Source organism: Phocoena phocoena, chromosome 13 (assembly GCF_963924675.1).
Source record: "Phocoena phocoena chromosome 13, mPhoPho1.1, whole genome shotgun sequence".
NCBI classification, from domain to species: Eukaryota; Metazoa; Chordata; class Mammalia; order Artiodactyla; family Phocoenidae; genus Phocoena; species Phocoena phocoena.
In genome coordinates this window covers 26,672,787-26,696,660 of record NC_089231.1, presented here as the reverse complement: position 1 = coordinate 26,696,660, position 23,874 = coordinate 26,672,787, and the positions used below count along the sequence as shown (strand labels likewise).

The following is a 23,874-nucleotide window of genomic DNA, read 5'->3' as shown; positions in this document are numbered from 1 at the left end:
GGGATGTGCTCAGACCTTCACGTGGACCCTCGCATTTGGTCCTCATCTTCCTGTGGGACAGGAATTATCCGGCCCACTTTACAGTTTCCAAGGTCCTACAGCCATGAGGTAGCAGAGCCACAAAGTATCTCAGGGTATTTTGAGCCTGGCTTCCTAACTGTCACAGGTGATAGCTTAGCTTAGGTCCCCAGTGCTCTAAGTGAACCGGGTTTGAAGTGTTGTGACTGTGAGTCCACCTCCTAGTAAAAAGCTCTTGCTGGGATTCCTCTCTGCTTCCTTCTGATGGCGGCTTTACAAAGTTCCGTCCTCCCCTTTCCATCTGAGCGAATCTAAATCTGTCTGCCAGCCTCATGGCCTCTCACATTTAGTTAACAAGCACGTAATGTGCATTTGCTATTTTCACCGGTGTGAAATTAACTGCCCCTTGGTGGTGTGTCTAGACCACGCATTATTCAAACTTGGGCACCACTTCCTTGGTCAGTGGAGTACACTGTAGATAAAAATGGGCAAAACTTTTCTGTTGTTGTTTAATTGAAGTGTTTCACTTACGTGGCAATCACAGAGGATTCATTTTAATTCACACCAGGAGGATGAGTGATGGGTCTGAATGGAAGCTGGACAGTTGTACTACAACATCCAAACTTTTTAAAAAACAGAAACACGTCCATGTTGTATGGTAGAGTAATTAGTAAGAAAATGTACAAATTACTTAATTCCTTAAAATGATGATTAGCTTTTATTAATGGGATAAATTATGGCTACACGGGTTTCACATGGAGTTAGGTGGATACTTTGGGGATCCAGTGGGATTTGGACTCACTCTACTGGATCTGCAAACTCAATAATTAGATAAACATCAGCTTAGAAGGGACACAAATCACTCAGTGTCTGCTCATCGCTGCAAGGAACTGTGCAGTCTTTTTTAAGATGTGGTTTTAGAAATGAGAGAATCCTGGATCCCTTGGAAGCACCTGTTTTTCAAGGTTTCAAAGATATTCTTAATATGTTTCTCTTTTTCTTGAAGCTACAAATGTCATGATGATCCCAACGTACTATCAAAAGCTACTGGCCATTCTCCTCCCTTCCATCTTATTCTAAGCCTCAGCAGGCATTCTCCAAATTCAAAATACTGAAGCATCGTGAGCTCCAAACCTCCCTTGCAGATACTGACAGATCACAAACTTGACCGACCCTATCGCTCCTTGGGGCCAGAACTCTCCTCCATCATGAGTCCTCTTCATTCTTATCCCTGCTAAGCAGGCTGGTGGAACTTAGTTTGACATGTTACCAGGATCCCAGTACTATTCAAAACTGCTACCCGAGAGGGCATGTCTTTAAGTTTGTGTTGATGATTACATTTGAGAAGCCCTGGCGAGTGCAGACCTTTGTGCTCATACTATTAAACTTGTCAAAATTACTGAAAAATCTTTTTCTGGATGTTTGCCTATGGCTCTACCACAGGAATTACCAACATGAGCTTTGTGATGCCTGGATTAAAAAACAAAGGGCACTGACATTCTAAAAAAGTGTCCCTGAAAAAATTAATATTAAATGTATATAATTTAAAATATGACTAAATGAGACTCCAAAAAGCTCGAAAAACACTACTGTGATGTATTTGTCCAAATGTGATTCAGAACACGACAGGTGAATTTTAGAAATCTGGACACCTATCATAGGTCTTTCTGAAATTCTAGGACTCTGGGAGTAGAGACAATAGTTTTTATGCCACAGTTTCTCTTGCCACCAAATTTGGAATGGAATTTTATTACTAAATATGTATGGAGAATCCCCAACTACTAAAATTGTACTAATTTTAATTAATAAAATATGTGTACATTGAATTGTTAAATTTTAAATCTTCATGTCTCAAGCACCAGGCAGCTCTCTAGCACTATCTGAGGATAAGAATGAACTGTTCTTTTGTTTTTCCTACCTTAGAGAAAAAAATACCTGAGTAATTCTTTTGTTTTAAAAAATATTAATATTTCTATTTAAATATATCTACATATTTAATGGTATATTTGCATACATGTTTAAAATGTACACAATACATATGCACAGATCCACATATACCAATAGAATAAACACCAAAAGGTTCTTATAAGAAATTTTATCTGTCAGCTGATTCAAAGCATAAATAACAGGCTAAAATTTCCAAACACTTTGAGACCACCGGAAGACCCTGTGGTACTTTGTGTAATCACATAATATTTAGAAGCCTATCCTTATGCCTAATAATAGAAATGTCATCAAATATCATAAGGCAATGAAATAAAAGTGATTTCTTACTGAATACTGGGAAAGATGTATTTCCTTTTAACACCTGGAATTCTTGTTCTAGTCGTCTCCGCAAATCTATTTGTTCAAATAAAACCTTCTGAAGTTCTTCTAATAAAGAAAAAAAGAAGAGTCATTTTACTAATCTTTACAAATAACTCTCCAGAGGACTGTTATATATAGCAATTTATTATTATAAGACAAAATATTTTACCAGTTTAAAAAGTGTCGCATAGACATAGGATAGATTTTGTGCAGAAATCCATGAATATAAATCAATGTAATGTATTATTTTAAAGGATTATTTTACAGTGTCATGTATTGATTGATATGTATGCATTAATCTCAATTATATCCACCCCATGGTCCATATATTATTCATATGTTGCTTGTCAAGCTTAAAATATAGTGTAGAACAAAAATATCCTCCTATTATCTCTTCAGTCTTTTAAAGCTAAGAGAAGTTCTACAGAATTAAAACTTTTCTTTACCTTTCCCCATATTTTCTACATCCTTTCTGAGTGAATGAGGTGAATTTGTCTCTTGTGTGTGTTCACCTTTAAAAAAAAAGGAGAAAAAAATATTAGTTTTGCGTAGGCTATTTTCTGCAAGTTGTTATTTTCACTTTCTATTAATATCTACAAAAGAGTTTTTTAAATATAACTTCAAGGTGGAAGTCCTCGGGGCCAAACGTTGTCCTCATTTACTCGTGTATCATTCCCCTGAACCATGGAGGGGAGTGACAGAAAATGAGGGCCGAGTCCACCTAGACTGTGACAACAGCTCCATGAAAGCAGACTCCTGACGTCAGCCTCCCTCCCAGCCCCTACCACTGCCCAGCCTTTACAACCAAGCTAACTGCTAGAAGGGCAAAAGAGGAGGTTGAACAGCTGACATTTCTGGGAGAAATCTGATCAGACTCCCTCTCTTTCTAGAGGTGAAGAAGGCTGATTTTATTGGGAAGGCACCCAAGACCACAGAAACAGAAGCCTCCAGCCTTCTTGGGCCACCAAAATGTGGGGTGGTGAAAAAGAAGTGAGAGGAGGCTTTAGCTGTCCCTGGGAGAGAAGTTATGAGCCTGGAGTGGTTTCCTAATAATTGATAGCTTTTTTAAAAAGAAATCAACCGAAAAGAAAGACGTGAAATAAGTTCTGTTACTTTGTAATAGTCATATGCTTGCTGATGATAATTTCTTAACTACTTGTCTTCAAACAGTATAAACTGTATTGTGGATAGAAGTCAGATTGCTGTTCTTAACTATTTTGCTTCTGTGCTAACTAGAATGATGACAAGCTAAGAAAATGTGTATATCTACAGTCATAAATTGAGTCTATATAATCCAGAAGACATAAACAGAGCAAAGAAATGCAATCATTCTGCTATCAGAATTAAAAAGGGCTTCAACTCGTTTTCTGCAATTACCCACATAATTAAGCTTTCCGTTTTCATCTATAGAGATATGGCAGTGCAGACAAAGGTGCTCTGAGAAGGTTTCCTCTATCCCCCTCCTCTGCCCCCAGGTTAGCTCTTCCATGTCCTTGGTGCCGTTTGCTTCCAGCCTTCTGCACCTACTAGGCAGGCTACCTGGAGGCGGGGCTCTGTCTTTTCCGCATGGCCAGTGCCTTGCACAGTGCTAGACACATACTCATATTCAATAAAATGTCTTCAGCTGTCACTGAAAGGGACCCTAGGAGGTCACAAATTCTAAATCATAGCACAAGTTAGATGCATCGTTTCAATTCTGTTCTCGTATCTTTTCATTTCCCTTCCTCAGCAAGAAACGGAGTGAAATGGTCCCGGGCACTTCCAGGAATACTGGGGAATTTCATTATCAAGGGAAAAATTTCTGCAAAGAGGGAAACAGAATTTCTTCCCAAAGTGGCAGCCTACAATATGAAGGACGGACAGAAAAGTCCTCAACCTGATATTATAAATGGCGATTCTGCAGTCCACATGATGACTGTGGATGTGTGCGCAGGTATGCATGTGTGCATATGTGTGTATGAAAATACAAATGTACAAATATTCCCAAGCATGTGCACAGTTATGGGAAGGCACTTCCTCTGGCTCCCCATCATCAGGACAACAATATCCAGGGCATCCTGAGTTCCTTAATGGCAGCCATTTTCTGTACTATCTACGTCATATTTGCACAAACTTATTCTCATTTTCATCTTGGACGTGACCTCTCTCTGTAGGCTTTTGAACATTAATACCTTGGCTTTCTTCTCCATATAATAAATAATGAGGAAATACCGGTGAAGCATTTTAAATACAGACCTCAACGTAATTCCTACAAACTACTATTATCTAAAAGAAGAGTAACACAAATGTTGGTAACAAATTGTAAATGTATAAACCAAGAATAATGATATTTTTAAATGAAGATAAATGCATATTATGTGCAGTTTTACCTATGTTTACTTTAGTCTCAGTTAACCAGATGTTAAATGCATAGATGTTTCATACCCACATATAATATTGAGGTTGAACAAGAAAAGAAATGAACATGCACACATCTCTGCATCTATCTACAGAGCAGGATGAGATTTTATCATTCTACAACTTTCCCAACCCCTCAAGACATGATTTAAATGAGATAGTTAGTTTCTGAATAGGGAACTCTAGAAGCCATTTCCTTATCACATTAGAGACCAGCTTCTTTCTGACCTACTAGTGTATTTTGTGGACTGTTTACCTTATATTACATTTCAACTAGATAATTAACTTAAAAAATTAAAATAATATATGTAAAATTGCATTTCTTTTCTACTTCACAGATAGGAGGTTTACATTAGTATGAAGCATTAAACAAATAGCTAGTAAATAAAACTATATTAACCACAGGTGAATCTACCGATGACATTAATAATATGCTTTTCATCCGCTTTGTGAAGGATTAATTAATATTTTACATGTGTCTATTTGAAACAGGTATTTTGCTGCAACTTCTCAGAAATATCTGTCAGTTTTGAGCTTAGAAGATTCAAATTTCTCACTTGCAAAGCGTTTTAAAAAATGGTTCAATGTTAGGTAAATAAGGAGCACAGAAGCTTCAGCTGCCTTTTGTGTATCTTTCACTGGACCATTGCCTTTTGCATATTACTAATCTGTGAAAACCAGATTGTTAATGGTGGTTAAAAATGACCTCTGGGAGCCTGGATATGTTTGTTCACTATTACTGCTAATGTTTTCCATCTGGTTTTTTAAAAAAAAAAAAAGGCAGTCTAATACTAGATTAAATAAATGAGATTTAGTTGACAATGAGCTTTCCAGTTTCATAAATATTCCATCAGGTTAAATGCATTTTACTTTTCCAAAATTAATGAATGCATTTGGAGAAATCCCCAAACTAAAATTCTTACTTTCCTTCCCATTATATCCCCCCTTTAAAAAAAAGTGACAAAAAGGCCAGGGTGGAGGGGGGCCATAGAGATCTTAACTGTAAAAGAAAATAGTTGAGTGGCTTAAAGTTGGAGAGTGATGGATAATTAGGGCATAAAAGGCATCCAGTGGACTGATATGATGAAGACCTCCTGCTCAGGGATGAGTCCACATCAGTTCTCCACAAGCACATGCTCACAGGGCCAGTTAACTGTGACCTGCATCGTTGCCCATGAATCCTGCTCGCCCCAGGGGGGCAGAGGCAGGGTGATGCCACATCAGAGAAACTATACCTCTGCTGAGTGCAGCAGGGGCCAGGGAGCTTGGAGCCACATGGTCCTTGCTTCCCTGGTCTCTCCAGGGTCCTCCAGGGCCAGGTAGTCCCACATTCCAGGGGAAAGCTCCACCTCACCCTTGGATCGGCCCTTACACAGCCATCAGAAATTGGAAGTACAAGAGGGATGGATGTGAGAATACACCATGCCAAAGCAGACATGAGCAGTAAATAGCAGATGAAGGGGAGACTGGAGTATCAAAAGGGGGGAATAAAAAGAAAGACCAAAACAGCCAATAGATTCACCAGCACTACGTTTCAAGGCACAATGGTAATGGCTTTCTCTTAAACATTATGGCACACCTCTGCTCGAGCACCTGCATTGTTTCCCCATGGTCGACATTGCAGAATCCACTCAACTCCTCCCCGGGAGACTCCAGGTTCTCCTGTAACCTTGTCCCATCCGGCTCAGCCAAGCTGTATTTCTCTGTCACTAAGCACAAACCTTTTACCCAAGACAGATTCTTATTTCTCACATCTGCTGGCTCTGCTTTATGTTGTTTCTCTTCCCTGCGGTGTCCCCCACCTCTCCCCATCCACCCCAAATCAGAAAGCCACCCAGGTGTCATTTACTCTTTCATAAAACCTTTCCCAACTTCTTCAGATGCCACTGATCTGTTCCTTCCTGGGCTGAAGTTCTAAGTCCTTGTCATCTTTACTCTGCCATCTTGTACCCAATATTCTAATGCTTCACCTATGCTAGTCTGATCTTCCTCAGCTAGAAAATCTGCTTTCTGAAGGCAGAGAGATCCTGCCCTACAGGTAACCCCCATCACCTCAACCCTAGGGAGGGGTACAAATGTATTCCACACACACTTGTTGTACTTCATTTAATCCAATTTGGTTTGTGAAAGAAATACAAACTAATGCTATCGTAAATCCTCAGTTGTCATAAGGTTTTTTTGTTTTGTTTTGTTTTTTTGTTTTTTTTGTTTTTTTTGTTTTTTTTTTTTTTTTTTTTTTGCGGTACGCGGGCTTCTCACTGTTTTGGCCTCTCCCGTTGTGGAGCACAGACTCTGGATGTGCAGGCTCAGCGGCCATGGCTCACGGGCCCAGCCACTCCGCGGCATGTGGGACCTTCCCAGACCGGGGCACGAACCTGTGTCCCCTGCATCGGCAGGCAGACTCTCAACCACTGCGCCACCAGGGAAGCCCTGTTTTTTTTTTTTTTGTCATAAGGTTTTTAAAGCACTAACTCATTCCTACGAACGAACAAGCACATTTTGATCCATTGTATGGTCTAAGAATTACTCTATATTTTCAGTTTACTGGGGAAGTTTGTGATTGTTTCCTTTTTTGTTCCTACCTGACATTTTGAAAATTTCTTTCAGGGACAAATAAAACTGTAGCACTGAATGTTAACTGAGACATGAAGATACTAATTCTCGTATGTGTCTGCCATGGCCTCCAGCAGCAAAAATACCTTACAATTTTAAAAAGCTCACTTAATTTTAAGAGCCAAATGAGTAGGTCAGATGACCTGTTCTGTTGGTGGTCATGAGATGGGAGGAGAAGTTGATTAAAAGATATTACTGTTCTCAGGCTAAACTTGAATTCAATAAATAAGATATTTAAGTATTGTACCTTGTATGTGTATAGGGCATCAAAGTATATAGAGTACAATATAAAATGCCTGACATTGGACGAAGAGTAAAAATTTTAGCATTCCCCCATCCCTTCTATGGCAATACATCCTCCTTCCTTCTCCTTTCAATCCCACTCCTTTTCCTACCCCTTATCTTGGCTGTCTCCCTTTTAAAGTCTCCTTTGAGCCTGCAGCCAGCACTCAGGGGCACTACCCCAGCCTGCAGCCCTAGGGGCTAGCAAGTTGCTTGTCATTGAAAGGTCCTCTCTGTTCCCCCAGGATTGTTGTTGACAACAACTGATGAAAAACATTTGGAAAAAGTGCATTTCAGAAAATGCACGCTGAAGGGCAAATTTAGTCAATGAAACTATTTTAGTTTGGGGCTGTGTCTATACATGAAATTTACATGGATTCTAATATTTAGGTGAGGAATAAAAAATTTCAGTCAAACAACCAGATGTTTCCATAGTTCGTGGGGACTCGTGCTATCGCATATGTTCTAGTGCAGGGGAGCAGACCCCGGAAGGGAAGGCAAGATCTGCGTGCGAAGCTACCAACGGTGTCTGCCCGCAGTTCCCAGGGCACTGTCACGCCCTCAGGGCAGGCTGGGCCTGCCCTCTGCCTCCTAACAGCCTCAGCACAGGCCTGGCCTCTGTTGATCAAGAGAGACTCCTCTTATATATGTTTAACTCCCAAACAAACACTGAATTTTAATAATTAATCTTAGCTTTATAATCTGACTTAATTTAAAATTTCTGGAAGTTTAATTTTCTCTTTCCCTAACAATCTACCTTAGAGGTACAATTTGGATGGGGTCAAAGTTAATCTACAGTTTGTATAACTAGTACAATGAACAAGAACCAAAATTTAGCACAACGTATGGTTTAGAGAGGTTTCTAAGAACATTTTGCATTAAGGCATTAAAAAATCAATTACACGGAAAGCAGAGTTAAGTAATTTTCTCCTCTATCAGTGGGACATGGACTTCTGTTAATTTCTTGGTGTTAAATTCTACATTAAACTCATCCCCTGTGACGTCTGGCACGGTAGTGAGGTCATAGAACAGAAAAGAAAATCAATATCACTGGAGAGGGTATGCTGCAAAATGAACTAACTATTAACTCCATTAGCCAAAAAGGGAACAAGAGCAAGATTAATATTCGTGAGTTTATAGTTAACTAAGAATTACAACAAAATTTACAGTTCATGATAAAAATTTATCGTGAGTTACGTACACATTGCTTCTGAATCAGTATATCAGATTTCGTTGATTAGTGAATTGTGAGTTCATTTAGAATTCTCTTAAGTTTTAGAACTTGTGTCGTCAATTAATGCTATTTTTTATTTTTTTCTGAAGAGTTTTTTATTGTCCTTCTCTATCTCCTTGATTTTCATATAAATTATTAAAAACCACAAGAAAGGGCTTCCCTGGTGGCGCAGTGGTTGAGAGTCCGCCTGCCGATGCAGGGGACACGGGTTCGTGCCTCGGTCCGGGAAGATCCCACATGCCGCAGAGCATCTGGGCCCATGAGCCATGGCCGCTGAGCCTGCGCATCTGGAGCCTGTGCTCCGCAACGGAAGAGGCCACAACAGTGAGAGGCCCGCGTACCGCAAAAAAAAAAAAAAAAAAAAAAAACCACAAGAAGGAAAATGTTTCCATAAATAAAAAGAAATTTAGGGCTTCCCTGGTGGCGCAGTGGTTGAGAGTCCGCCTGCCGATGCAGGGGACATGGGTTCGTGCCCCGGTCCGGGAAGATCCCACATGCCGCGGAGAGGCTGGGCCCGTGAGCCGTGGCCACTGAGCCTGCACGTCCAGAGCCTGTGCCCCGCAACGGGAGAGGCCACAACAGTGAGAGGCCCGCATACAGAAAAAAAAAAAAAAAAACAAAAAAAAGAAATTTATATTTGAAATATGGGGATTAGCTAATTTTGAATACATATATTTAAATACCTCAAAATTCGTTGTTCATAAAAATGTCAGTAGTAACTTAGAGGTGGATAAACTGAGGCCAAAGTACTTAAAGGGCTTGCCCAAAGTCATCTAGTAAGTGAGAGAATTAAAACTCAGATCTACTAGTCTGTGCTTTTTAGAATTTTTCTTCTTTTTCTTTTACTTTTTTTAAAAAAAATCATAAGCGTGTTCTAAAATAGAATGGAATAATAAATCAGAGCGCCTCATCTGCTATATATTCATGAGAAGTGTAACTGCTTCTTACTATTCTCAGAAATCCATCCATAGCATATTAAGTACACTGGAGAATTATACCAGTGAAAATCAAATTGATTTTAAAACTTCTATACATATGACAAGATGCAGCCACTCTCAGAGTCCAATGGTTCTGGCGTTTCTACAATGAAAGGGATTGGAATTGAGGATGACTCCACTTTACGCGATTTCCTTGACCTGCAATAGCTTTCAGCTGTCTCACCAGCTTACCCCACTGCATTCAATTTCAAATCACTTAACTTCACTAAAGTTATTCAAAACGGATATGCAAAGCCTTACTCTGGGATTGCAAGCAAAATGCTGTCATTTATATTTTTGAGTAGGTAATATTTTGACCAAGCTGCCATCCCCCTAATCTATATTACTTGGCTGTAAAGCAATGGGTCTTATTTTAAAGAGACCTACAGATAAAAGTTCTGGCTTCTGGGGCATTTTGGCTGCTTAAAACTTTATGTTTGGTCCCTCTAATTATAAAGAAGTATAATATCTGCTATGAGTAAGGTTAATGACCATTAACAGGGAGGTTTTTGAAAAAATCATTAAAAAATGTAATCTTTTTGAAATCGCTGAAAAGTAACAGTTACCAATAGGGCTGAAAGGTTGAACAAAGGCCAAACTTAATTAAAATGATGAACTAAAAAAATGAACTGGAACTAAATATTGTTGCTAAACTGAATTTGTATTAGGGATAAATTAAAGCAAGTACTTGTCATTTAAAGATAAGTCTGTATCTTTACTTGTTTAGAGAAAGGTCAGAAATTTCCTGATAAACTACATTTATGATTGTTGTGGGAGTGAAAAATTCATGTAAAAATCAAAAATTGCATACTGACTTATTAGGTAGTTTGAAAAGACATTTCATTCTTCTATGTTATACTGTATATGCACAGAAATAAAACATTGATATTTTCCAATAATGATGATTGAATTAAACGTTGGCTAAAGGGACATATGGTTATATAAACCTTTTTGGATGTTATGTTGTGTAGACTGCTATTACACTATTACACTGCCTTACACCTTATCTGTCCCCTCCTTTTGATTGGAAGCAACTTGAGAGCAGGGACTGGCGTTGATTCTATCTCTGAATCTCCAGAGCCTAGCAAAATACCTAGCATACAGTAGGTATTCTGAAATATTTGGGGAGTAATTGAGTAAATAAACAAATGAATGCTATCATGTACATGTGGAAGTTAACAGTTGTTACATGGGGAGAAGTAGCTCCATTCACCCACAAGGTGTTCCAGATAAAGCATTCTACTGCTACCACTACAAAGCAGTTCATCACAGGCTTCATAATCTCTTTGGCTCATCTGGATTTTTGACACTTTGCTAAATGAACGGGTTCTTGGTGTCTGATCACAAGTAAATACATTAATACCAAAACATAGGCCAATTGGGTGACCATTTTGGGATTTTCTCAAATGTGCATTCCAGTGTGAAGACCATGAGCTGATCCTTCCTACAAGCAAGGACAGTTGAAGGTACAGCGAGTCCTACAACAACCCAAACTCCTTAACACTTTCTGGTGTTTAAAATATCTTCTCTGCAGGCTCAGCAAAGGAACCATGAGGGTGAAATTCTTGTGACCCAAGATTCCAAGATAAATTTAACAAAATATACTCTTCACCCAAACATTTGTTCATGTCAATAATATATTTTCATCCTTTCCACGTCCCACCTGTCTCACATTCAATACAGGATAATAATAATATGATATAACCTACTACCTACATACTTCTCTGAATAATGTGAGAATGAAACTGTAATACAGAATATCAATGTGGAGCAAGTTTCTCTGGGAATCTGTATCAAATTAATTATTGTGAGGGAGGGACTAGTAATACATCAATAGCATGACTAGGTGTTATTACCAACATAACTATCGACTGTACTGCCCTGAGCTCCAGACACTGTGGAATTTTTATGTGAACACCGATCCTGATTATACTTTTATTTACATCCTTTTGACATTTGTATTTCCATCTGAACATCAGACGACAGTGGATTCTGTAGTTATTGACCCACTCTGGCTATCATGCTTGGGGTTCTAATGACTTTTTTAGGGTTTATTGAACTTCCTAAGTATGGGGGAACCAAATCCCTTCCAAGGCCAGGAGGAACTTGTTTTCAAATGAAAACAGTCCAGCCATTCAAATCGGAGGAAGATGAAGAAGAGAAATTCAGTTTTTAACAAATCTATAGAGACTGTTCATGTACACGTAATGAAGAGAATATAATTCAGTAAAGAAATCAGTATGTTCTAATACATTTAGATTTCTAATGGGTATACACATTTGTCAAAATGTTAACTTAAATTTTTTATGATAATTATGAATACTAACTGTTAAGTGCAAGGTAGGAAATTAAAGTTCCTAAAAAGATGATTTCAGATTGTGAAGTTTGGATTTTCTCATTAAATCTATGGAAACTATTTTAAATTTAACAATTTAAACATCAAATTGTCCCCTAGTTTTGTACAAATCATTGATACCCCTTAAAAAACTACATACATTTTACATCTTTTATAGAATATTTATAAAACTTTATTTTTATTTTCTTTAAAATTTGCACCCAAATAGAGTAAGAGTTTAGCCCAAGGAGACTTCTAATGAGTTATGCTTTAGCGAAATGAAGTCTGGTGTGAATTATTCTCTAAATGTGTTATTTTATATTAAATACATGTATAGTATAATTTGAACTTTAATAGCACCAACAGCCAACTAAAAAATAAAACTTCCAAACTCAGACAGTCAAAAACACCTTAAAATTAATGCATATAAATTACAAAGTACTAATTTTAACAAGCAACAGTAAATTAAAACCTGTCTTGAGATGAGTAAATGAAAAGTGTGGTCCCTGTCCTGCTCTGAATGGCTTACCTTATTTTAAAAATACAAGTCATTGCTACATGCAAGTTTTCTTATTTTATTGGACTTCGAGCTTCATGGCGCTGCTCACAGAATAGGGTTGTACATAAAATAAAAACAAATAAAAATTCCTCCCAAATTAAGTTATTGACAATGCCACTAGGATGTGACACTGGTTTTAAACTCTCTTTCCGATCTGTGTCTATTTTGGTTAGAGAGGAATGGGAATTCTCTAAGTGCTCACCGTTTGTACAACACACCCCCAGCAAAGGTCTCCATCCACTTCGGCTGTTGAAACAGCCCGATTAATTTGCATTCACTAGAGTACATATAGACTCCCATCTGTGGTTTCTAGGCATGGGAGAAATTGGGCTACTTTTAAATCTGTTTTTAGCTCTACAGAGCTGCTAAGTATCATTTGATATGGGGCTGAGAAATGTTTCCAAAAGTGTTTTCTTTATATTCATAAATGTGTTGTTTCCAATGTCTGTTAATCTCTACACATATCAAACAAAGAAAAGCAATCGACTATCCAGAAATGTCTGGGAAATGGTTAGATATTACAGAATCAATCAAATAGAATTATAAACCTTTTGTGTGTATGTGTGTATGTATGTGTGTGTGTGTGTGTGTGTGTGTGTGTGTGCAAACCCATTAGAAATGTGTTGGTACCAGTCCTTTCTATTTCAAGCCTCAATTTCGTGAAATATCGCACTAGGGAAGAGGTAGTTCCTGGGCAAATATCATTGCCTTTGTGACTTTATTTTGTACACTTTAGATTGTAACAGAAAAATCCACATTTAGCAACTTTATCATATTAGACACAGAGCAAATCTGTGAAAGGTGATTTTTTTGAATTTTCAAAGGGTTATGCTTTAATTGAAAGTGATAATAATAAAAACACTTAAAATGTCCTAACAAACAGGTAAAGCCAGAACGCACAATTTTATGGAGACTTGATACGGCCAAGGATACACCACCAAATTATTCTTAGTGACTCCTTAGCATAGTCAGCCCAAACTGGCTGTTGATCAGTATTTATAGAAAATACTCATGAAATAATTTGGAAATAACTCACAATATATAAAGCTTTCTTCCCATGATATATAAAGCTATTTTTTCATTAAAATAGGTGTTTGCCTTTTGCCATTTAAAGTACTGAAAAGTTTCCTTTAAGGAAAAATAAAAACAAAGGTTTGGAGACCTTTTTCATTGTACTTTGCTGTTATATAAGATTCCTTTAAGATCCTATTTTCTTTATTTCTGCTCCCCACACCACTCTTTCTCCCTCTCCCTCACTTCCTAGCTTGCTCTCTCTGTCTCATTTGACAGGCAAATTTGCAGACATTGCCGCAGGATAACAACCTCGTTTGACAGTCAATTAACCGTGAATAGTCAAAGCCAAGGCAGTTTGCATTACATAAATGGAAAATTAGATTCCTTTTTCCCAAGAAACAAAACCCTCTCCTTAAGACACTGCAATAGACAACTTAGTATCAAAACTTCTAATCACGTCTTTCCCAAACCCCTTGGAGACATTTAGCAATCAGTAAAAGGTGGTTTCATTTAATTTGTATAATGTAATTTTTGTAAATGTATTATACATTTTGTGTAGAGATCATTATCATGGAGATAATATAAATGTTGGCATAGATGTCATAAAACACCTTTAATGTCTTTTTGACAGATATTAAAAGCAATAAGCTGTGATCCTTTTTAATGGAAGGTTTCTAAGAGAACATTTCAATTATTGTCATTTTATGCTTTTCCAGCCCGTTTCACTGTGTAACCTGATATATTTCTGAATTCTCTTCTGAAATATGCCCAGCAATTAATAATCTTATTGCTATTAATGTCACTGCTTTCCCATTTGTGTTTTTTCTTAGTTATATCTACTAGGAATTGTTTTTTATCTTTACCCTTGTACTAAATATTCAGTCTTCTGATTATGAATTTCAGCCCTTCTCTCTGTCATCTGACTCTTCATTCCTTCTATTTGTCCCAGCCTACCTGATCTTTCTCTCCAAAAATCTCCTCCGGAAGCATCAGAGTCTGTGATGAAAAAGCTATGCTCCTTGTTCTTATCTAGAATCAAACAAAACACAAAATCTGCAAGTGAATCTGTACTGACAAGTGGGAAACAAAGACACCCAAGAATTTTAACATGTATTTATATATCTGTGTATGTTTAGAGTACTGATGTCATTTAAATGCAAAGACGTATGTTGAGATTGGGGGCAACAGTGCTGTTATCTGGAAAATTGCCATTGCTTGGAAACTACAGAAATGCTGCCCATTAAAATATAAACTGTAGTATGAAAAAATTCAAAATTCAATGGATGAAAACCCACAGAATGGTGGTAGGGGCAGGGGATGCTGGGTGTGAGTCTCACAGAAATGGTTAAATGCAGGAAAGAAAACTGGGGGGTTATTTTCTTTTACCTGAAAAGTTGTTGTCATCCTTTGTAGATAAAATAACTTGGTTATTTTCCTTAGTTTTCTGATTCTGTATGGAGAAGAATTAGAGACACAAATCAATGCCTGGATGAAACCATATGCTAATATCAACAGTCAGCAGGAAGAAGCATCAATAAAAGTGACTCCATGGAGTCTCAGGAGACTTCATTTTTTGATGGTTATCTTCTCTGAATAGTTGTTTGCTTAAATACAAATGTACGACTGCACGTACCTGCATTATCCTTTACAAAGTAGTATGTTAAATATGCACCTATTATACACACTGTAAATCAACATGCCACATTATTTGTCACATCTACACTACATTAGGACAGAGTCACTTCACTCTGAAGTCCTTGAGAGTGTTTTCTATGCACACTTGAGTGAACACAATGCTGAGCCACTTAAATTTAACTTTGGTCTTTAGGGGCCCCAGGTAGCACTTTCACGTGGGTGGAGATTGGTTTGGGAGAAGCCAGTCTTGCTAAAGAGTCTGCCTTTTGTTTTACTGGACACAAAGTCTTACAGAAGTGTCCATTCTGGCTAGAGCTCTGGGGTTCAAGCCTTGATTAAAGCAGTTCAAATAAAACTGAATCTAACTTTTGAAGTCAATGTATTTTTGATCTTTTCTGGGTCATGGTTCGGGGAGGCACTGAATTACAGAGAAGAAGAATGATAGGATCATTCAGACTGCACCAGTTTTGTGGTCCCACTGCTTCTGGGGGAACAATTGTGCTCAACTGGGGGCAGGGAGTTGGGCAAAAGAGATTGGTAGATTAGAGGAAGGACTTGGTCAATTTAGGGGTCTTTCCCAACTTCTATAAGCAGCCAACTTAAATATAGGGGGGAATAGAGGCCCCAAGGCCTTTGAGAGGCTTTGTAAGAGAGAGACCAGAAACTACATTTTTATGGAGGACAGTTGGTAGGAAAGAAGCCCTCCCAAACACACTGAATATTTTATTTCTGTGGGGAAATCTGGTGATTCATCTTTCCCGCGCATATGTAACCGATTCAGCCTAAAGGTGCATTTAAATAATAATAATTAGCTTGAAGGAGCCTAAAGGGGATATTTACATCTTTGTAGGAGGGCTGCTCCTCCAGTGATGGATGGTGGACCGGGCTGCCCGGGCTGCTGCTAAGGCCGCCGCTTGATTTCTGGGAGGCCAGCGGCGGGGGCGGGGGCGGGGGCAGGTCCAAGCCGCCGGGATCACCCAGTTTCCTGTCCTCCTGCAGCAGCCTGGAGGAGTTCAGGGCCAGTGGGAAAGCGCCCGCGGCAGCCGGCGGGCGGTCCCGGCTGCTCCCCTTCTCCGACAGCGCTCTGCCCTGGAGGAATCGGCCGCCCCCGACTAAAGGGTCCCCTAGCAGGACCTCTGTCTCCTCGTCTTCCTCCTCGTCGTCCTCGGGGTCTCGACTTTCCTCCTTCTCTTCCTCGCCCTCGGGAGGCTTGTGGCCCTCCACGTCCACCTCCTGCTCTTCTTCCTCCTCCTCCTCGTCCTCGGAGCTGTCCTCGCTGGGGTAGCTGCAGCTGGTGCCACTGGGGGACAGAAGGCCTCGGTGGTGCGGCTGCGGGGCCAGCGGAGGCGGCGGTGGCGGGGGTGGGGGCGGCGGCGGGGCCGGGTGGTGGCGCTCGGAACCCGGCTCGTCGGGCTGCGGGGGCAGCAGCAGCAGCGGCGACGGCGGCTGCGGGGGTTGATGGTGGTGGTGGTGTTGGTGCGGTTGTTGTTGTTGGTGGTGGTGATGCGCTTGGGCCGAGTGTGGCGCGCCCGCGGACGCCCCGTGCAGTTTGGCCAGGCTCTCTGCGTCGTCCTTGCCGCCCACCGGCCGGAAGGCGCTGGAATGGTGATAGCTGCCTCCGCCGGCTTTGCGCCCCTCCAGGAGGTGCGGGTGGTGGGGCGCGGGCACTCGGGCACCCACGGGGACCGCTCCGGCCGCCGCGGCCCCAGTCCCGGACACGGAGCCGGGGTCGGCCGGAGGCGTGGAGCCCGCACTGCAGTCCCCGCCGCTGCCGCCCGGGGGCGACTCGAAGAGGGCATCGCGAGCGCCCGCGCCGCCCGCAGGAGGCGGCGGGCCGGAGCCCGGACCGTTGGCGACGACCGGAGGGGGCTGACCCGGCGGGGGGGCCGCTTCGGCGCTCCCGCCCGCGCCGCCGGGCTCGGCCAGGTCCAGGAAGGCCTGACGCAACAGGGCCGGGCTTTCTCCTAGCGCGCAGCCGAGCGCCGAGGGCGGCTGCGGCGGGGGCTGCAGGTATGTGGGCACGGGAAGTCCGCCCGGGGTCCGCGGAGGCCAGAACATGCAGAAGGGCGGGTAAAAGGCGTCCTTGCGGCCCGCAGGCCAGAAGAGGCCCGACAGGCCGGCCTTGGGCGCCGCGCTCGCGCCGCCCGCACCCCCCAGAGCCTCGGCCGCGGCGCCCGCATCCTCCTTCTTGTGGCACAAGCCGAAGGCGGCTGCTGCAGCCGGGAAGGTGTAAGGATGCGGGAAGAGTCCCCCGCAGCCTGGGAACTTCTGCAGCACGCCCCCGAACGAGCCCTTGCTGGGCACCGGGATGACCGGATAGCTGCGTGGCCCTTTGGCGCCAGCCGCCGCGCCCGCGCCGGCGCCAACGCCCGTCACGCAGCCGCCCCCCGCGCCCCCCCCGCCCGCTCCGGCGCCGCCGGACGCCGCGGCCACCGACAGGCTGGCGGCGGCGGCCGAAAGACTGGCGGCGGCCACGACAGCCGCCTCCTGCAGCGAGTCGTCGTCGTCTTCGAAGCGCGGCCTCTTGTGATGCGCGTGCGGCGCGCCCGCCAACTCGGCCAGAGGTGGCGGGGGCGGCGGCGGGGGCGCCCCCAGCAGGTGCGGGCCCAGCAGTCCCCCACCTCCCGCCACCGCCGCAGCTGCTGCCACAGCGGCCGCCTTGACCGAGCTGAGCGGGTGGCAGGCGGGATGCGCGCCCGGCTGGGGCAGCGCGCGCTTTCGGCTCCCGCCGTTGAACATGGCCTTGACGTCCTCCCAGGCGAAGACTAGCTCGTCCTGGGGGCTCTTGTCAGTGAGCTTGAGGTGACGGCGCCACGAATTGAAGTTGGCTGCGTCCGGCTGCGTGTACTTGGCGTCGGGCGTACGGTGGGAGTGGAAGATGAACTTGTTGGGCGAGAAGTACATGTTGCAGTAGCTGCATTTGATGCACTTGGCGCGGGAGCTGTTGTAGCGTGCGGGGATGAAGCTGCCACGGCAGCCCCAGGCGCATTCGTGCGAAACGTCGAAGGCGAAGTTGTCAGGCAGCTTGGGGGGCCTGTTTTCGCCTAGGAACGACTTGCACAAACGCTCAGCCTCACGCTTAGTGATCATGCCGCAGCGGCGCGACGAGATGGGCATGGCCCCGGCGCGTCGCAGAATCTCCAGCTGCACCGGCGTGCACTGCACGCACGTGATGCCCAGCGCCACGCGGCGGTTGTGAATCTCGTTGTAGCTGAAGTTCTTGAGGAGGGTGTTGGAGATCTGCGCCAGGCATAGGCGCTCCTGCCCGTCGATCACCAACGACACGATGGGAATGCCGTAGAGGATCACCTGGCCCACCTGGTTGGGTTTCAGGTTGGCGTGGCCCGGCCGCGGCTGGCTCAGCGCGTCGGGCTGGAAGGCGCTCGACGGCGATGCCAGCAGGATGTCGTTGGGCCCCGGCAGCGGGCTGGAAGCCATCTCCTCCGCCGCGGAAGCCCGGGCCGAGCTCTCCGGGTCGGCCTTGGAGACTGGAAGGGAAAGGAGAAAGCGTTGGCTAGAGCTTTTTCAGTTTACAAAGAGAGGGGTGGGTTGAGTCGCTAACTGAAGAATTATAATCACTTCCTTGCTTTGGTTAAGATATAATTATCACTGGGCAAAGGAAGCAAGTTTCAGACACAAGGAAGTCATCTCTTAAATTTCCTCAAGGTCATCCTTTGGAAATGCAGGAATTTGGAATTACTTTTCTTCGGTTCTAAATATCCAAAGTAAATTTTTAAAAAGTCAGTTCCTAAGAAACTCAAGACCTTATCCCCGATTTATAGAAGCTGTTAGAATAAAATGGCACTCCTGCTATAAATTAGGAAGTAATGATGACAGTGGTAACTAGTACAGGTTATAAAAGTTATGGAAAACTGAGGCTTAGCCATTGAAGCCCAAATTTTAAAAGAGAGACCAGTCGCATTTGCTTGAAAATAGATTGGTTTTGATTAAAAAAAAAAAAAAAACCCCAAACCTTTTAAAGAGTAATTTTTGTGGCATCTGTGGTTTCCTTGGGGGAAATTCACTACTGGTTGAGACACAGCTCATTAAAGCAAAACGAAATCCCTTCTCCCTTACCTTTGCCATTAGATATTTTGATACTTTAATTAGAAATTTTTGGGGAAAATGTACAAACCGATATGCAAGATTGCACCAAAACTGGCGTTTCACTTTCAAGGGTTCAAAAAACTGCTTGCTAAAATTGAGTAGTTCCGGTTCCAATAGGTGGCTTTAAAAGATGAAGTTGTAGACTTGAAAATATTCAAAAACTGTTTGCCTGTTATTTCCATGACAATGAGCAAATAAGTACAGGCAAGAGAGTTAAGCCCAGAAACAGTGCAAAGAAACTGAACAATTCTTGGGGATCATTACTGATGGGCTTTAAAAGGCAAATTTAGTTGAAAGGTGAACCACTTTCTGTGACATTTCTTTTTCTGATCTATGTAGATATCTCTTTACCTTATTGGGGGTGGGGGGAAGTGCCCCACAGTAGAAATAACCCTTGGACTAGGTAGTCTGTGGGAGCGCTGAAAGCGGAAGCCCAGGGTTGGGCCTGCGGTAAAATTCCTGTCATCGCTGGTCAACCGGGATACTTAATGGGGGAAAACAGCCAGTAAATTGAAAATACAGAAAAAACAAGCGAAAGAAACCTTTGTGACAACACTGCTAAGTCAAAACAAGCAAAGCGGCTCATTCCCTGGGAAACTGACAGTGACCTTTGCACAGCTACTTGTCCAGGGCAGCTGCTAAGACTATCGTTTGCCCTGGAAAATCAACGGTGGCCGTCTCATCACCACTTTCCATCAAGGACACTGGAGTTTGTTATTACAGAGACTTCAGTGAATACACTAGTGTACCCCTTTACCCAAATTGTCATATCCTGGTCCTCTCTGGGCCCCTGTGACCTCTATCCCGACAACCTTCGCCCTTCTGACCCCTGGATCCTCAGCTCTCATTACGTTCTGTGGCCTCCAGGAAGGGTGAACAAACCTCGATGCGACCAACGAGATGAAAGCCAGGCCTGTCACTTCGGATGGATCAAAGACAATATTGCCAGGGGATGGGGTGTTAAATGGCACAGTGATACCTGGGCCTGATATAACCAGCCCTAACTTTGCCAAATGGTCCTTCAATCCTCCTTCTCCTCCCTAACAAGATTCTTATTATCTTAATAAGACCCTGGGATAATGGCAATGCGCGCAGCGGGCCTGGCCTAGCGGGGAGCTGGCTAGAGACCCGCAGCCTGAGCAGCTGTAGACGGGGCAGAAGTGTCTCCTACTGGGTGTGCTCCGCTTTCACCCCAAGCTCTCCCAGAGACTCCTGTCAGAGCAGAGACACAAATGAGAGGGTTTAGGTTGGGGGATTTTTAAAAGGGAGTGAGGGAAGAAGAGACAATTAAAAGTTAGTTGAACTGAGAAAGAAAGCTGGCGAAGTTCCCTATCTGACTGACGAGCCAACGACCCTCAACTTAACTCCCCAGGCTCCCAAAACCAATCACTACCGAAGCCCTCCGCTGCCCCTCAACCTAACCGGAAAACCCCACCGCTCGGGATCCCAAATAATGAACCGCGAGCTGTGCGCCGAGCGGGGGCCGGCTGGTTCCAGCAGTACCTGGTAACCCCTAGCTGTCTTTACGCGCGTGGCTGCCGGCCCATCTTCTGAGGTCGCTCGGAGGCGAAGCATCCAAGCGGGTCCTGGAATCCAGCGGGCGGGACTTCAGAGGGCTCCGCGTGAAGATCCTGGCGCTCGTCGGCTCTAATGGCGCTTGTACGCCGGCCCGCGGAGAATGACCGCCTGAATTGCTGCGGGGCGTCCCCTCGACCGCAGAAAGTGTGGGCGCGCGGAAACCCGCGGCAGGCGAGCCCCAGGTGAAGTGCAGTCTGACAGCGCCTTTCTCTGTCTCTGAACTCGTGTCGGACCGAGGGGACGCCACCCAGCGGGCAAGGTGACGTCACCGTCTCCCTGACACTCCACATTAAAGGGCTGGCATGTTACAGGGAGGGAGGGGGAGAGCGAAAGGCAGAGCGGGCAGCTTCGAGATCCTTTCTCAGCGGGCACGAAAGCTAACACCTAACCAACCCGCAATTGCCAACAACCTCTCCATTGAGCAAACGCAGCAGTGGTGCTGGAGCCGTAGATCTGATTTAGGAGTGGAAAGCTATATAGTCTGCCTGATCCCGGGGACCTGGATCCTGGAGGCCCCGGATTCTAGAAGGACGCCTCTAAATTGACTGTATCACTGCCAGTTATTGTCTCCTCCCCTCATTTCTCTGAGCCACACTCCTTCGCGAATGATCTCTCAGGTACGCAGTGCAAATCAGTAGCTTCACTGTGTCTCCGAAGATATAGGAATCACAGTTCACAGTTAGCCGGAGAATAGAATAGTTTAAGTGCTCCTTTGAAACTGTGAAATGAGAAAAGCGGGGCGGGACGGGGCGGGGTGGGGCGCGGGGGGGCGTTCTGCAAAGCGTGCTCAATCTAAAAACTTGGAAGGAAGCGTGAAGAATGTCTTCACTTTTGAACACACATTTGCCTTTTTAGGACAAGATACAGAGTGGCATTCTCTATTTTGGAAAGTGTGCAATTAAGTGAGGACCCCAATGTGTGCATGTGTGCACTCGTCAGTCAACTTCATTCAGAATAGTTCTCCATCCCATTTATAAAACCCATGCAGGCCACTTCAGCACAAGGAAAAGGTGAGACAGGAAAGCACTTGAGCAAGTTGCCAATGCTCCCAGAGAAGTAAATTTCTCAGGGAACTATGTAGAAACATGCCCTTACATAAAGGGAAATAATAATAATACTAATGAGAAGAAGAAGTAGAAGTAGGATGCGAAAAGACCATTTCCTATAGCTTCCCAAAGTAAGGCACACATACAATATAGTGAAGTGTCAGTATATTACTTCCTCATTGATCAGCTGTTAGGAGTCAAAATGACCACCTCTCGTTTATCAGAAATGGAAGAAGCTGCTTATCTAGAGGACATTCTAAGAAGAATACCTACGCGGGGTGGGATTGGAAGAACTTTTAAGTTTTTCCCTTACTATCAGAGCTGAATTTTCGATTGCTGCCTGGTGAAACACATAGCCTTAGAGGTGGGCAGTCGTATTGTAGAAATGGTTGAAAGAACAACCCCCACTAACCCGGAAGCCCAACGGGGACTACATCATAGTATCAACAACAAACCATCACTAAATTCAAGTGTGAAATCTTAACACTTCATTAAAGGTCAATAAAACAAAAGGGAGTCAATTGAACAAAAAGTGAGGGATACAGGAATTGTGGCTATTTTAAATTAATATGCAGAAAACACAGTTTCAGAGCCATGAAAATTGTAACATTTGTGTCGGTATAAGTTTCAAACGGCAGTGAAATATTTCACCCAACTCCTAGTCTCTGAAGTCACCATCGGCACTAATTAGGCTCTGTTCTAAGGGTCTGAAGTCAACTGAATGCTCCCTCCCTAGTGCCCTCGAAGCCCCCCATCCTAGAAGAAGGGAAACTCACACTATGCCTGCCTGGCTCATTTGCCAAAAAAGCGTCATTTTCATTCACGAATCCATTCCTGCGGAAGGCTGAAGGCCGCCTGCACGCCTGCTCCTCTGAAGGTTCCCGGCCCGGACTGGTTATTCCTCCTCTCTGAGGTCAGGAGCTCCCACAAAGGGAGGTCTCGGCTTGCTTACACTTCCTAGAGCCCAGGCTGCTAGAAAGAAAGCCTGAAAATGGGGCAGATTTTAAGACCGAAAATGGGGAGAAATGAAAAGTCCTATCACCTCATTAATGTACCACAGGAAAATGCGTGGTCGCTGCCGAGAAGGAAGATCATGTGGTGCTTTTATTCCCTTTTATTTCGCTGTTTCCATCTTTGCCCCCAAAAGACTCCTCTTCCCCTACAGATCCCTACTTAAAAAAAAAAGTCTGTAAAAACATATTTTTTTGAAAAGAGAAACTAGATGAATCTTTGCCTTCCCTCCCATCCTTGTTTACCCTGAGGACAAAATCCATGCCTGAGTGGTACCTGTAGCCACCCCCCTTACCTCATCTTTCAACATAAACATTTGTACATTAGCTTGGTGGCTTATTGCCATACAAACCTGTGATTTTATTTTAATGCAAAGAAGTTTCACTGGAAAGAGAAACGTGTGATGTTAGGTTAAGTACTTTTGCACAAATAATTCTAAAAACAGCATTTTTATTTTATTTCCCCAGTGAGTCTGGGGTGCCTGTTTGAGCTGTAAGGCCAAGTATATTTTTGGAAGGTGAAGGTGGAGAACAATTGTTCAAAGCCAGACTCCGTGGTCCAGTAAATCCTCACCATGAGTCTGGAGCTGGACTTCGGAATTACAGTCTTTTTATACGTTTTTGAGTCTGTGAGCAACTTTCTGTCACTCACTATCTCTCTGATTCTTTGCTGTCCCCTAAGTTTGAACAGGTCTCCTGCTGGTTCTCCACTGCTCTTCCATTTTCCTTTTCCGGACCAGGGGCGCCTGATCCCTGTCAGTC

General features: G+C 43.4%; 1 protein-coding gene across 1 annotated transcript in view; it reads right to left on the bottom strand.

The window, feature by feature from the left end:
• SKOR2 (SKI family transcriptional corepressor 2) overlaps positions 1 to 18,809 on the bottom strand; it is a 34,748-nt gene extending 15,939 nt beyond the window's left edge. Inside the window, exons 1-5 of the mRNA XM_065890471.1 lie at positions 16,212 to 18,809; positions 15,123 to 15,186; positions 14,691 to 14,765; positions 2,772 to 2,837; positions 2,293 to 2,391 (exon numbers count right to left, since the gene is read on the bottom strand). Of these exons, the coding sequence (XP_065746543.1) occupies positions 2,293 to 2,391; positions 2,772 to 2,837; positions 14,691 to 14,765; positions 15,123 to 15,186; positions 16,212 to 18,809 (2,902 nt within the window). The remainder of the gene's footprint in view (positions 1 to 2,292; positions 2,392 to 2,771; positions 2,838 to 14,690; positions 14,766 to 15,122; positions 15,187 to 16,211) is intronic.
• Positions 18,810 to 23,874: the final 5,065 nt, after the last annotated feature.